This window comes from Macaca mulatta, chromosome 19, assembly GCF_049350105.2.
Source record: "Macaca mulatta isolate MMU2019108-1 chromosome 19, T2T-MMU8v2.0, whole genome shotgun sequence".
In the NCBI taxonomy this organism is placed as follows: Eukaryota; Metazoa; Chordata; class Mammalia; order Primates; family Cercopithecidae; genus Macaca; species Macaca mulatta.
Genome location: NC_133424.1, coordinates 20,908,405 through 20,924,578, shown reverse-complemented (window position 1 = coordinate 20,924,578; position 16,174 = coordinate 20,908,405). Strand labels below are relative to the sequence as shown.

General features: G+C 37.9%; 2 protein-coding genes and 1 long non-coding RNA gene across 3 annotated transcripts in view; 2 read left to right on the top strand and 1 right to left on the bottom strand.

Annotated features, from left to right (window-relative positions):
* LOC693803 (uncharacterized) overlaps positions 1–7,838 on the top strand; it is a 529,045-nt gene extending 521,207 nt beyond the window's left edge. Inside the window, 2 exon segments of the mRNA XM_077978588.1 lie at positions 5,677–7,099; positions 7,174–7,838. Coding sequence (XP_077834714.1) covers positions 5,677–7,099; positions 7,174–7,259 — 1,509 coding nt within the window. The 3' untranslated portion in view covers positions 7,260–7,838.
* Positions 1–16,174, bottom strand: part of LOC100429350 (uncharacterized) — a 278,342-nt gene that overhangs the window by 79,738 nt on the left and 182,430 nt on the right.
* On the top strand, positions 879–5,631 carry LOC144336916 (uncharacterized). Its single transcript, XR_013409346.1, has 2 exons — positions 879–1,068; positions 5,411–5,631. It is a non-coding gene; the product is annotated as an uncharacterized LOC144336916 (long non-coding RNA).

Here is a 16,174-nt window from a genome sequence, read left to right as displayed (position 1 = left end):
ACAACAGGAATGCGCCACCATGTCCGAATAACTTTTACACTTTTAGTACAGACGGTGTTTCTCCATGTTATTCAGGCTGGTCTTGAACTCCTGACCTCAGACAATCCACCCGCCTCAGCCTCCCAAAGTGTTGGGATTACAGGCGTGAGCCAGGGTGCACAACCCCGTATGGTATATCTTGTAAGATTGTGCTAATGGTGATGAACACCCAACTTTTATTTTGGAAAGTCTTTATACTCTTTTTGAAGTAAAATAATTTTGAATCAAGTATTACTGGTTAGAAGTTTTTTGTTGTTGTTACATTAAAATTTGGGAAGTTCTCAGCTTTTTTTTAAATCTTCAAGTAATCTTTGTATTACTTTACCTTATATTCTAAGATTCCTTTCATGAATACATGGATCTACTTGTTTTACATCCCATGTTTTAATTTTTTTGTAATTTAATATTTTGTGTTATATATTTTTGGGTATGTCACATCACACCAGTTAATTATGTGTTGATTTTTTAGTTTATATTATAATTGTATATAACAGTTTTTAGTTTATATTATAATTGTATATAAGAATATTTAACTGTACAATTTAAGACAGTGTAGAGCAAAATTAAATATGAAAAAGCCATCTGTCTATTGCCAATATAATTATTTCTATGTTTCTTTGCCTGTATAAATATTACCCCTGTAGTTTTGTGTCACTTGTATATTTGTTGTGTAGGTTTGGTGTAACAGGATTTTGGTTTTGGTTTTGGTTTTGGTTTTTTTGAGAGGGAATTTTGCTCTTGTTATGCAGGCTGCAGTACAATGGTGGGATCTCAGCTCACTGAAACCTCCAACTTCTGGGTTCAAGCCATTCTCCTACCTCAGCCTCCTGAGTAGCTGGGATTACAGGCATGCGCCACCACACCTGCCTAATTTTGTACTTTTAGTAGAGACAGGGTTTCACCATTTTGGTCAGGTTGGTCTCGAACTCCTAACCTCAGGTGGTCTGCCTGCCTCGGCCTCCCACAGTGCTGTGATTACAGGCGTGAGCCACTTCACCTGGGCTGTAACAGTTTTTTAATCCTGTCTAGGTGAGTAGTCATAAAATCTCTCCCAACTTCAACGTCTATTTATTTGTGAATCTATATTAATTTTGTGTCAGAGAAACACTTTTGAATCTGAAGATAATTTAAAAACAATAATTACTCTGTATCTATTTTAGGTATTGTTGTTTATTTTTACTTATGTGTTATGTGTCAAAAACACATAACAAAATTAACAACAAGATTTTCTAGGCCGGGCACGGTGGCTTATGCCTGTAATCCCATCACTTTCAAAGGCCAAGGCGGGTGGATCATGGTGTCAGAAGATCGAGACCATCCTGGCCAACATGGTGAAACCCCGTCTCTACTAAAATACAAAAAATTAGCCAGTCGTGGTGGCGTGCACCTATAATTCCAGCTACTGAGAAGGCTGAGGCAGGGGAATCGCTTAAACCCAGGAGGTGGAGGTTGCAGTGAGCTGAGATAATGCCACTGCAGTTTTGCCTGAGAGAGTGATAAGTACATATTTCTAAATACTCAGTTTGGTCATATTAATTATATTGACATTGTTATGCAACATATCACTAGAATGTTTTTATCTTGCAAAGCTAATATTAAACAACTACCAATTCTTCCCATTTCATGGCACTTTTCAAACACCACTCTGTTTTCTGTTTTTAAGAGTATAACTGCTTTATATATCTCATACAATCTCTGTCTTTTTCTGGCTGGCTCATTTTATTTTGCATAATGTCATCAATATTTATCTTAATAGTTAGACTATTTTCTGCTATTTGAAAACTGAATGAGATTCCAGTATTTTTCTATCTACTGAATGACTTGGTGACAGAAATTTGCATTGCTTTAACCTATTGGCTTTCAGTAACAATGCTGCAATAATTATGTGAAAGCTAACGTGCATGCTGCATTCATTTTTTTTCTTTTTTTTTCTTTTTTTTTTTTTGAGATGGAGTCTCGCTCTGTCGCCCAGGCTGGAGTGCAGTGGCGCGATCTCTGCTCACTGCACGCTCCGCCGCCTCCTGAGTTCATGCCATTCTCCTGCCTCAGCCTCCCGAGAAGCTGGGACTACAGGTGCCTGCCACCATGCCCGGCTAATTTTTTTGTGTATTTTTAGTAGAGATGGGGTTTCACCGTGTTAGCCAGGATGGTCTCGATCTCCTGACCTCGTGATCCACCCGCCTCGGCCTCCCAAAGTGCTGGGATTACAGGCATGAGCCACTGTGCCCGGCCTGCATTCTGTTTTATTGGTCTACTTTTTCACTTTTATACTCATACCAAATTGTTTTAATTCTGTAGCTTTTTGATGTATTTAGAAATCAGAAATTGTAATGCCTCCAACATTATTCCTTGAAGATTATTGGGTACTTTATTATCTCTTTAGATTCCATATACTTTTGGATTTGCTGTTTTTATTCAAAAATGCAATGAGAAATTTGAAAAATATTGCATTAATTATGTAGATTAAATTGAACGGTATAGACATCTTCACAATATTATTCCTTTTTTGATTGTTTGTTTTTGAGATGGAGTTAAATTCACCCACCTCGGCCTCCCAAAGTGCTGGGATTACAGGCATTAGGCACTGCACCCAGCCCAGTAATTTCAACAAGTGCATGCTTAATAGTGTGTTGTATCATTTCTATATATTTTTAAATTTATCAATTATTTATATTATTGTTTTATACTCTAATTCCATTTTTGTTATAGAAAGTGATCTATAAAATTTCAGTTTTAAACAATGTGTTAAGGCTTTGTTTTTGGCCTAACAGGTGGTCTATAAAGAAGAAAGTTGTATGAGCTATTGAGAAGGCTGTGTATTCTGTTGTTGTTGAGGAGCGTTCTCTATACCTTCATTAGAAATCGTTGTTTTTTACTGCCTTCTAGCCTTCTGTTTCCTTACTAATATTCTCTCTTGTTTTATTAAAGAAAGTGGAGTATTGAAATGTCATATTATAATCATATTGCTCTCTCTGTGTTTATTCAGTTTTGTTAGTATTTGCTTTATATATTTGAAACCCCAATATGAGACACACACACATAAATACACACATGTATATACAAATTTGTAATAGGTTCCCAGTGAATGAATCTATATATTTTTTTAATGTCCTTCTTTGTCTTTTTGAAGTTTTGACTTAAAGTACATTTTAAAAAGTATGACAGTTTTTAACTTAACATGTAGCTTGTGTAATATTATTTTGACCCCTTCTCCTCTCATTTTGTTAATATTTACATGAAATTTCTACTTCCGTTTTGCCACTTTCAGTCTTTTTTTGTCATTAGATCTCAGCTGACTCTTGTAGAAAGGCAAGTTGAATCTTGATTTTTATAATTTCTTAATAAACCTGTTTATTGAAAGTATATCTCTTGATTGGAAAGATAATTATATATATATTTAAATGGTTTTCTGAAAGAGAAAAACTTACTAATGTTATTTTATTAATTGTTATATTTGATTCTTGTATCTTTGTCTCTCCTTTTCTCTTTCTGTGGTTTTTGTGTTTTTTTGATTTTTGTATTGGTATGCATTCAGGATTCTTTACATTTTCTTTTGTGTATCCATACAAATATTTTCTTAGCAGTACCTTGGGGATTACATGAAACCTCTAAAAGATCCAACAATATATTTGAATGTGGTAAAAAATAAACTTCAGTTGAATACAAAAATTCTTCATCATTACATCTGCCTACATTGCAGCTCCTAAAATTTCTCTTCTTATCTGTGAGTTTTGAAGTTTTGCTTGTATGTGTGTTTGTTATAAATATCTTTGTGTGTATCCTAGTTTGTTCAGCTTTTTCATGTTTACATTAGTTTTTCTTTTAAGAAATTTTTCAGTTATTTTTTGAATTTTTTATATCCACAATTTTTGTTTTTTGCTATTTTAATATTTCTTATTATTATCCTCATTTTTATCTTCAGTACTTATCTGTTTCACTTACCTAATATTTTTCAAATTTATTTATTTATTTATTTATTTATTCATTCATTCATTCATTCTGAGATAGAGTCTTTTTCTGTTGCCCAGTCTCTGGAGTGCAGTGGTACGATCTCTGCTCATGGCAACCTCTGCCTCCTGAGTTCCAGCGATTCTCCTGCCTCCGTTTCCCAAGTAGCTGGGGTTACAGGTGGCTGCTGGCATGCCCGGCTAATTTTTTGTATTTTTAGCAGAGACGGGTTTTCACCATGTTGGCCAGGCTAATTTTGGACTCCTGACTTCAAATGATCCACCTACCTCGGCCTCCTAAGTTCCTGGGATTATAGGCGTGAGCCATTGTGCCCAGCCTATTTTATTTTAGTTTTGAGACAGTCTTGCTCTGTCACCCAGTCTGGAGTGCAGTGGTACAATATCCACTCACTGCAATCGTCCCTTCCCATGTTCAAGCAATTCTTGTGTGTCAGCCTCCCAAGTAGCTGGGATTACAGGCACATGCTACCACGCCCAGCTAGTTTTTGTAATTTTAGTAGATACAGGGTTTCACCATGTTGGCCAGGCTGGTCTCAAACTCTGATCTAATGTGGTTTACCCACCTTGGCCTCCTAGTGTGTTGGGATTCCAGGAATGAGCCACCAAGCTTGACCTGTACAGTTTATTGGGAATTTTAAAAATTATATACATTTTATGGTTGCTTTTGAAAATTTTATAACTTTGATGGGGTCATATTGCTCTAATATTTTGTATTTATTGTAATCTTTGAGATTTTGACATTAACAAAATGCTACCTGTTACAATCTTTGTAATATAGCTTGGTCCTGGCATAGTCTGAAATCAATTGTCTTAACTAGAGATTCTGGGAATCTCAGCTCACTGCAACCTTCACCTCCCAGGTTCAAGCAATTCTCTGCCTCAGCCTCCTGAGTAGCTGGGATTACAGGTGTCCACCACCACACCCAGCTAATTTTTTGAATTTTAGTACACAGATTGAATTTCACCGTTTTTGTCAAGCTGGTCTTAAACTCCTGACCTTCTGATCCACCCACGTCAGCCTCCCAACATGCTGGGATTACAGGCATGAGTCACCCTGGCCAGTCGACAATTTGCTTTTAAAGGCACAATGTTATACTGGAGAGCAAAAACAGCTGTGTTGGGTATAAGTAACAGACTTTTCTATTATCTTCCATTTGGCCCTTTGCATTGTGCTCACCTGGGGCCCTTCACAACTTATTTATAAGTTTTTTACAAATGTATTTTGGTCAGTATGTTTTTGTTAAATTTATATGTCCAGGAAGAAATTACAGCTGTGGTATTTTGCTGTGTCATCTTGCTTATGTAGTTTTTATAGTTTTATACAAACTACATAAGCAAGATGACATATTTATATTTATCTGAGTCTACCAATTGAAGTAATGTATTTTTGTTGTTTCTTTCAGTTATATATTCTCATTTTGCCCAAGACCTTTGGCCAGAGCAGAGCATAAAAGATACTTTCCAAAAAGTGATACTGAGAAGGTATGAAAAATGTGGACATGGCGATTTACAGTTAAAAAAAGGACCTGAAAGTGTGGATGAGTGCAAGGTGCACAAAGAAGGTTATAATGAACTTAACCAATGTTTGACAACTACCCCGAGAAAAATATTTCAGTGTGATAAATATGTGAAAGTGTTTCATCAATTTTCAAATTCAAACAGACAAAAGAGAGGACATACTGGGAAAAAACCTTTCAAATATATAGAATGTGGCAAAGCTTATAAGCAGTTATCAACTCTTACTACACGTAAGAAAATTCATACTGGAGGGAAACGCTACAAATGTGAAGAATGTGACAAAGCCTTTAACTACTTTTGCGGCCTTACTAGACATAAGAAAATTCATACTGGAGAGAAACCCTACAAATGTGAAGAATGTGGCAAAGCCTTTAAGCACTCCTCCACTCTTACTACCCATAAGAGAAATCATACTGGAGAGAAACCGTACAAGTGTGATAAATGTGGCAAAGCCTTTATGTCATCCTCAACCCTTAGTAAACATGAGATAATTCATACGGAAAAGAAACCCTATAAATGTGAAGAATGTGGCAAAGCCTTCAACCGGTCCTCAACCCTTACGACACATAAGATAATTCATACTGGAGAGAAACCCTACAAATGTGAAGAATGTGGCAAAGCCTTTAAGTACTCCTATAACCTTACTACACATAAGAGAATTCATACTGAAGAGAAACCATACAAATGTGAAGAATGTGGCAAAGCCTTTAAATACTCCTCTACCCTTACTACACATAAGAGAATTCATACTGGAGAGAAACCCTACAAATGTGAAGAATGTGGCAAAGCCTTCAAGCGGTCCTCAGACCTTACTACACATAAGATAATTCATACTGGAGAGAAACCCTACAACTGTGAAGCATGTGGCAAAGCTTTTAAGTACTCCTCTAACCTTACTACACATAAGAAAATTCATACTGGCGAGAGACCCTACAAATGTGAAGAATGTGGCAAAGCCTTCAGGCGGTCCTCAGACCTTACTACACATAAGATAATTCATACTGGAGAGAAACCCTACAACTGTGAAGCATGTGGCAAAGCTTTTAATTACTCCTCTAACCTTACTACACATAAGAAAATTCATACTGAAGAGAGACCCTACAAATGTGAAGAATGTGGCAAAGCCTTTTACCAGTTCTCACACCTTACTGCACATAAGAGAATTCATACTGGAGAGAAATTCTACAAATGTGAAGAATGTGGTAAAACCTTCAAGGGGTCCTCACGCCTTACTACACAAAAGATAATTCATACTCGAGAGAAATTCTACAAATGTGAAGAATGCAGCAAAGCTTTTAAGCAGTTCTCTAACCTTACTACACATAAGAAAATTCATACTGGAAAACCCTACAGATGTGAAGAATGTGGCAAAGCCTTTGAGCGCTCCTCTAAACTTACTACACATAAGAGATTTCATACTGGAGAGAAACCCTACAGATGTGAGTAATGTGGCAGAGCTTTTCACCTATCCTCACACCTTACTACACATAAGATAATTCATACTGGAGAGAAACCATATGAATGTGATGAATGTGGAAAAGCTTTTAACCAGCCCTCAATTCTAACTATGAGAATTGATATGGAATATAAACCCTACAAATATAAAGAATGCGACAAATTTTTTGAGGAACTTCTCAACTTTTATTACACATAATTCATACTGGAAAGAAACTCTACAAGTTTGAAGAATGTGGCAAGGCATATAACAAGTTCTTTTTTTTTTTTTTTTTTTGAGATGGAGTTTCAACTCTTATCACCCAGGCTGGTGTGCAACAGCACAATCTCGACTCACTGCAACCTCTGCCTCCTGGGTTCAATCCATTCTCCTGCCTCAGCCTCCCAAGTAGAGGGGATTACCGGTGCCCACCCCCACGCCCAGCTAACTTTTGTATTTGTAGTAGAGACAGGGTTACACCATGTTTGTCAGGCTGGTATCCAACTCCTGACCTCACATAATCCACCCACCTCGGCCTCCTAAAGTGCTGGAATTATAGGCATGAGCCACCATGCCTGGCCACAAGTTCTTAATTCTGAAGAGATATGGTGATAATTCATGCTGAAGAGGAACTCTGCAAATGTGAAAGGTGTGACAGTGCTTTTATCAACACCTCCATCCTTTCTAGACATAAAAAATTTATACTAGTGTGAAACTCTAGAAATATATAAAATGTGAAACAACCTTTATATGGTTGCCATTTTTGATAGTAAGATAATTCATACTGGCAAAATTCCTACAAGCATGAAGAATGTGGCAAAACTTTTAGTCAGTGTGTACACCTTATTTCACAGGAAAGCTAGTATCCTTGAGAAAAATTGTACAAATATAAAGAATATGGAAAACCCATGAATGGCTACTCACATCTTACTCAACATAAGAAGGTTCATAGTTAATAAAAGCATTAAAAGTGCAATTACTGTCAAAAAGTCTTTCAGAAAATATAAGCCTTTAAAGTGAAGAAGAGTGTTTATTCTGAAGACAACCATTACAAATTTAGAGGGGGTTTATTGCACACATTTTGTACTAGAGGAAAACCCTGAAGCAGTTGCTCCAGCTTTGCTCAACATCAGGGAACTTATATTGGAGAAGAGTCTTGCAAATGTAATGAATTTGGAAACACTTAAAAAAAAGTACAGCTCAGAAAACACCAGAGTTTATACTAAAAAATATTTTTGCAGAGGCAGTCAACATGAAAAAATATTTAATTCAAAATTAATTGTATGTACATATCAGAGAATTAAAGAATAAGGTACTGACACTTCAGACATTACACTAAATAACAGTGTTGAGCATAAAAATGAATTCACAACTAAAGTTAAATTATTTGAATATAACTTTTGATATAACTATTTGTATATAACTATATAAAAAGATTTTTTTTGAAGCTTTGTAATTACATTGAAAGTATACTGGTTTCCTTGAAAACAATTTTTTGAAAAGTGAATAATGATGTAATACAGCTTTCAAATTACTTTATGCTGTTACTTTATTTCTATTGTATTCACATGTGAACATATGTGATCAATTGTCACTGCATCAGAGATATTAGAGATTCTTTATTGGACATTCTTTATGACCTTTTCTATAAAAGAGTAAGGACATTAAAATGTAAGATGCATGATGAAAATATAAGTGGAGAGGCTCATTGTAGTTAACCTGAATTAAGCAATGTTTAAGGTAGGTGTTCAGAGTAATACTTTTCTACATTATACTGAGAGAAAGAAATTATAAATTATAGTTAATCAATTATTGTATTATTTTACTAATTTTACTGTTATGTAATAAAATGTAATATATTTTAAAATTGTTAGATTATGTGTGAACTTAATTTATATTTTATTTATTTATTTATTTAACTTTTCTCTTGAGACGGAGTCTTGCTCTGTCACCCAGGCTGGAGTGCAGCAGGATGATCTCAGCACAATGACTGCAACCTCTGCCTCCCAAGTTCAAGAAATCCTCCTGCCTTAACCTCCCGAGTAGTGGGGACTACAGGTGCACGACACCACTCCTGGCTAATTTTTGTATTTTTAGTAGTCACAGGGGTTGCTCATATTGGTCAGGCTAGTCTCGAACTCCTAAGCTCAATCGATCCACCCACTTCGGCCTCCCAAAGTGTTGAGATTACAGGTGTGAGCCAGTATGCCCGGCCTAATTTTATTTTTTACCATCTTAAAACTATTGTGCATTTAATGAAGCATTATTATGCCACTAACTTTAACCTATCCCACTATACTCAATGGTGTAAGTAAAAGATGAAAGAAGTATACTATTTGGCATATAGTAGACTACCATCACTAGTAATCACTTTGCCAGTAGCTTTAAACTGCAAATGAGTTGAAGAATATTGTTCCCATTAGTTAAATTTTTAATCTTTTTTCGTAATTTATTATTACTATTTTTGAGTATATAGTATGTGTATATATGTCTTATAGAGCATATTTTGATTCAGGCATATAATATGTAGTAATTAGGGTAAATAAGGTATCCATCACCTCTAGTATTTATCCTTTCTATTCCAAACAGTGTAATTATACACTTTTAGTTATTTTTAAATATCCAATTAAATTGTAATTGACAACAGGGTTATTTTTATGGTCATAATAAAAATTATACAGATATATAAATAGAATATGGGCTGGGTGCAGTGGCTCATGCCTGTAATCCTAGCACATTGGTAGGCCAAGTCGGGCAGATCATGAGGTCAGGAGTTCAAGACCAGCCTGACCAACATTGTGAAACTCTCTCTCTACTAAAACTACATAAATTAGTTGGGCATGGTGGTGCACCTGTATTCCTAGCTACTCAGGAGCCTGAGGCAGGAGAATGGCTTGAACCTGGGAGGTGGAGGTTGCAGTGAGCTGAGATAGCACCACTGCACTCCAGCCTGGGTGACAAAGGGACACTCATCTCAAAAAAAAAAAAAGCCGGGCACGGTGGCTCACACCTGTAATCCCAGCACTTTGGCAGGCTGAGGCGGGTGAATCACAAGGTCAGGAGATCAAGACCATCCTGACTAACATGGTGAAACCCCGTCTCTACTAAAAATACAAAAAATTACCTGGGCATGGTGGCGGGCACCTGTAGTCCCAGCTACTTGGGAGGCTGAGGCAGGAGAATGGCATGATCCCGGGAGGTGGAGGTTGCAGTGAGCCAAGATCGTGCCACTGCACTCCAGCCAGGGCAACAGAGCAAGACTCCATCTCAAAAAAAAACGGCCATGTGCAGTGGCTCACGCCTGTTAGCCCAGCAATTTCAGAGACTAAAGCAGGTGGATTGCCTGAGTTCAGGAGTTCAAGACCAGCCTGCCAACATGGTGAAACCCTGTCTCTACTAAAAATAGAAAAATTAGCCAGGCATAGTGGCGCACACCTGGAGGCTGAGGCAGGAGAATCACTTGAACCTGGGAAGTGGAGGTTGCAGTGAGCTGAGATTGCAGTGCTGCACTCCAGCCTGGGTGACAGAGTGAGATTCCTCAAAAGAAAAATATATATATATATATATATATATATATATAATTTTTACATTTCTGAGTCCTGAAAAGTTATTAATAAATATCTGTTATATAGTTTTCTTTGAACATGTGGTCTCTTTGCTTGCAAACGTAGAGACTTTTAGTTTTAATTTTCATAGAGTGAAATATACACATACTCCTCTGAAGATAAACCTTAGGTGTAAGAAATTATGAAGTGTGTTTGGTGAGTATGCATTCGTACATATTTTCAGAAGAAAAGCATAATTATTGGAAAAAAATTTTAATTAGGTGACTAATGGAAAACTAAACACCTTGAATATGCTGAAAGCAAATGTATACTTTCTGCTTTGTATTGAATTTATAAATGTAAAATGTTATGGCTTATGGCTTGGATTCTCCCCAGAATAAAGCACAGGCAACTTTGTCTCCAGAAATAACACTCTTGAGTACAACAATAAAAGCCCTCTTCAAACACACACAAAAAATTATTTTTAACGCTTATTTTAATAAAAATTAAACCAAAATTGAATAATTGGATATATTTTCATTGTTCTATTTGTGTGTGAATGTATAAAATGGCACATAAAGGAAAAATAATTTAAGCCAGAAAAAAGAGGTTAGTAAATATTTGTAATGAATAAAACTGGAAAGTAGTTCATTATTATTTGCAGATGACATTTTTGTTTATGTAGATAACAAAACAGTAGAAAGACTTCTTAAAGTTTATTCAGGTGGGTAGGCAACATTCTAAGATAATACCCTGGATTCCCAGTCTGTTGCACACCTACTGTGTAATACTTTCCTCTTGAGTGTAGAAACATGTGTGACTGTGGTGGGAAATCACTCATGAAATTAGGTTATGTGTTGACTTTGTGTTTACCAAAATGGTGAATGTGTTTACCAAAATGGAGATTATCCTGATTGTGCTAAACTTGTGGGCCATGTTGTAAGCTGCTCATGGTGGCCACGTGAAGGAAACATGTTTGTATATTGTCATCATTTCTACCTTCCGCATATTGCTTCCAGTAGGGAGAGTATGGCAGAGGGAAGAAAAGGGAATCTCATTCATGCAAGAAATAATCACCTCTCACCTGGGATAGCTTAAGAAAAACAGGAGACCACAACAGGCCCACATTAATGAAAAAGGTAACCCGGGTAAAAGTGCCCACTGTCATTATGGAACAACATTTAGTAAGCTGTAGTAAATGATCAGCTTCTGGGACACCAATAGTCTACCAACAAGGCTGAACTCATTCAATCAGCATGTCTGCACCATTCTGGTGACCCGGGTTTACACTACTCATTACAGAAACACCATGAAGACCAGTGGGTAATGTCCTAGAACTGAACTTACTTCAAATCATACCTAATTGTTTTCACATTTGAAAAACCTTAAACACAATGAATTCATAAACAATTCTAATTATAAATGATTTTACTACACTGTAATAAACTGTAAACAATATGAATATTTCTTGAACGCATAATTATGTAGAAGTGTGAAAAAAAATTAAACTCGCCAGGCACAGTGGCTCATGCATGTAATCTCAGCACTTTGGGAGGCCAAAGTGGGCAAATCATGAGGTCAGGTGTTCGAGACCAGCCTGACCAACATGGTGAAACCCCGTCTCTACTAAAAATACAAAAATTGGCCAGGCGCGGTGGCTCACACCTCTAATCCCAGCACTTTAGGAGGCCGAGATGGGCGGATCATGAGGTCAGGAGATCGAGACCATCCTGGCTAACATGGTGAAACCCCGTCTCTACCAAAAAAATACAAAAAACTAGCCGGGCGAAGTGGTGGGCGCCTGTAGTCCCAGCTACTCGGGAGGCTGAGGCAGGAGAATGGCGTGAACCCGGGAGGCGGAGCTTGCAGTGAGCCGAGATCGCACCACTGCGCTCCAGCCTGGGCGACAGAGGGAGACTCCGTCTCAAAAAAAAATAAAATAAAATAAAATAAAATAAAATAAAATCACCTTTAACCCACTCTTCTTTGGCAGTCTTTTATATACATATAGATACAGATATAAGATAGGTGGCTAGAGAAACATATACAGGGAAAATGGGTAACATAGGTATGCCAATGTAATTTCCATTGTTGCTTATGTCCTGTAGGGAAGCCTCAGAATAAGTAGGTCAGAGGTCGTTTTCCTTCTCAACTTCTATAGCCCAGCTGAGTTTAATGAGCCACTTAGACCATCTTAGATGGATATAAGTCAATTAGCTAAACTAGAAAAGTGAAGACATCCAGGCAGGACCCAAATGGCAAATGTTAATCACATAGGCATACAGTGAGAAGGGAAGCAGGGCCCTGAAATGCTAAGCTAGAACTAGAGTCTTACATGGCTTTACCAAAAACATACTTCCCAGGCCATGCACCCATATGTGAAGCTTTGTTGATGTTTAAACACAACATTGTATGGCTGTGTTCCAATCTGAGATGGTATGGATCCATATAGGTGAAAGTAAGTTTATATCTGCATCCTCAGTGTAGGCTGGGGAATTTAAAATGTTTGTTGATTAATACGTTTTGTATACATAAATATCTACACTGGCGAAGTCGTATAATTCTATATGTGTGTGTTTTTCTGTCTACCCATGACTATCTATATACAGATCTAACTATCATTTTTTCCATATGCAGACAGAATAAAGATATAAGAGGTCGGCCGGGCGCGGTGGCTCACGCCTGTAATCCCAGCACTTTGGGAGGCCGAGGCGGGCGGATCACAAGGTCAGGAGATCGAGACCACGGTGAAACCCCGTCTCTACTAAAAATACAAAAAATTAGCCGGGCGCGGTTGTGGGCGCCTGTAGTCCCAGCTACTCGGGAGGCTGAGGCAGGAGAATGGCGTGAACCCGGGAGGCGGAGCTTGCAGTGAGGCCGAGATCGCGCCACTGCACTCCAGCCTGGGCGACAGAGCGAGACTCCGTCTCAAAAAAAAAAAAAAAAAAAAAAAAAAAAAAAAAAAAAGATATAAGAGGTCAAAGGATAAATGGGTGTTGGTACTAATAGCAAATTAAAGAAAAACTTCAATAAACGCAAAATCTTATTTGCCCTTTAAATTCCATCCATAAGAGCACACAAATGGAGGTATGTTCTGACCTTCATCTTGCTGCATTTAATGTTTTCAGAGAAAGAATTGGTTTTTGTTCCTCACATCTGTTAGCAAAAATGCACTAAGGCCATGAGAGTCATTTATTGCCAAGTCAAAAATGTCCTTTTTAATTCCGGTGAATGTGAAAACATAGATAAACTAGCCTCAGCTTGAAGGCCTTAACACAAATTTGCAAATGAGAAATTATTCTTTTTTTTTTTTTTTTTTTTTTTTGAGACGGAGTCTCACTCTGTCGCCCAGGCTGGAGTGCAGTGGCCGGATCTCAGCTCACTGCAAGCTCCGCCTCCCGGGTTTACGCCATTCTCCTGCCTCAGCCTCCCGAGTAGCTGGGACTACAGGCGCCCGCCACCTCGCCCAGCTAGTTTTTTTTGTATTTTTCAGTAGAGACGGGGTTTCACCGTGTTAGCCAGGATGGTCTGGATCTCCTGACCTCGTGATCCACCCGTCTCGGCCTCCCAAAGTGCTAGGATTACAGGCTTGAGCCACCGCGCCCGGCCGAGAAGTAATTCTTTTTAAAGCTTCCCTCAAATTTAGGGCTTTTATTTTCAAATACGTGACACAGAAATAGAATCTTTTTTTTTTTTTTTTCAGATGGAGCTGGGTGTGGTGGTGGGTTCCTGTAATCCCAGATACTCGGGAGGCTGAGGCAGGAGAATGACTTGAACCAGGGAGGCGGAGGTTGCGGTGAGCAGCGATGGAGCCATTACACTCTAATCTGGGTGACAGAGTGAGACTCCATCAAAAAAACAAAACAAAACAAAAAACTCAAATGAAAAGTAAATCAGAGGTTATGTCCCTACTCATACTCCTCAAGATAGATGAATACAATTTCATCAGGCAAATTTAATAAGCCAATGAGCTCAAGTTAGGTGTTTTCAAATAGCAAATTAGCTGAGCCCAGGAGAATCGCATTAGCCAAATAGCTCAGCCCAAGTGATTCCATTTATCCAATCAGCTCAACCTAGGCAATTCCAATCAGTAAATTTCCTCAGCCCAGGTGATTACATTTTGCCAATTGACTCAACCCACGTGATTCCAATCAGTAACTTAGCTCAGCCCAGGTGATTTCAAACAGCCAATTAGTTCAGCCTTAACAATTTCAGTCACTGAGATTAGCCCCGGTGAATCTAATTTGCCAATTAACTCAGCCTCGATTATTCTAAACAGAAAGCTCAGCTCATGTGATTTTAGTCAGGAAACCAGCTAGGTTCTAGCGAGTCCAGTCAGCCAGTTAGTTGAAACTCTGTGTTTCCAATCAGTCAATTAGCTCAGTTTAGAAGTATCTAATTAACCAATTAGCTAAAGTTAGTTGATTCCAATAAGGCAATTAGTTCTGCCCAGGTGGATCGAATCAGCCAATAATCTGAATAGTGACTGTAGATTCATTAAGTCAGAATGGTGGATGTAAAAAGCACTTTTCTACACTGAGAAGAAAAGCAGGGCCCAGACATACTAATATCTGGAGTGCAGTGGAACAATGATCTCGGCTCATTGCAACCTCCACCTTCCAGGTTCAAGCGATTCTCCTCCCTCAGTCTCCCGAGTAGCTGGGACTACAGGCGCCTGCCACTATGCCCGGCTGATTTTTATACTTTTAGTAGAGACGGGGTATTACCGTGTTGGCCACGCTGGTCTGGAATCCCTGACCTTGGGTGATCAGCCCACCTCAGCCTTCCAAAGTGCTGGGATTACAAGCGTGAGCCACCATGCCTGGCCGGAAACTTTCTTCTGTAGATTTAGAAACAGATATAAGACATATATGTAGGAAAACACATATAAAAACTAAGGCTTCTATACATATGTCTAATTAATGTCTATTTATGAATATGTCTTAAAAAAAAAGCCCCAAAAGAAAAGTATGTAAGAGGTCATTACCTTACTCATTCTCCTCAAGACACGGTCAATGAACTCAGCCCATGTGATTCTAGTCAGCCAGTTAGCTCAGCCCAGGTGATTCCAATCAGCCAATTAAATGAGCCCAAGTGATATCAATTGGGCAATTATATCAGTAAAGGTGAATCCAATTAGCCAATTAGATTAGCCCAAGGTGATTCCAATTTGCCAATTAAATGAGCCCAAGTAATGCCAATTAGCCAATTATATCAGTAAAGGTGAATCTAGCCAATTAGATTAACCCAAGGTGATTCCAATCAGCCAATTTTCTTAGCCTAGGTAGATCCGATCAAACAATTATCTAAATAGTGACTACAGGTTTATCAAAGCAGGCCCAAACTAGTGGGTGTGAAGAGCACATACATACACTGAGAAGGAATGCAGCGCCCTGAGGTGCAAACCTGAACAGCATAAATAACATGGCTTTGCTGTCAGCTTATTTCTGAAGCCTATGCTACCGAAGGTGAAGGGTTTTTTTTTATGTTTATATAAACAATATTGTATGGCTATGTTCCATTCTGAAATGCTACTGAGCAAAAGAGATTGAAAGTAATTATATATCTGTATAATTTGTATATGCCAAGTGATTAAAAATGGTCTATTGGGGAACATTTCTTGTATATATAAATATGTACCTAGACATACTCCTATAATCCTGTATGTA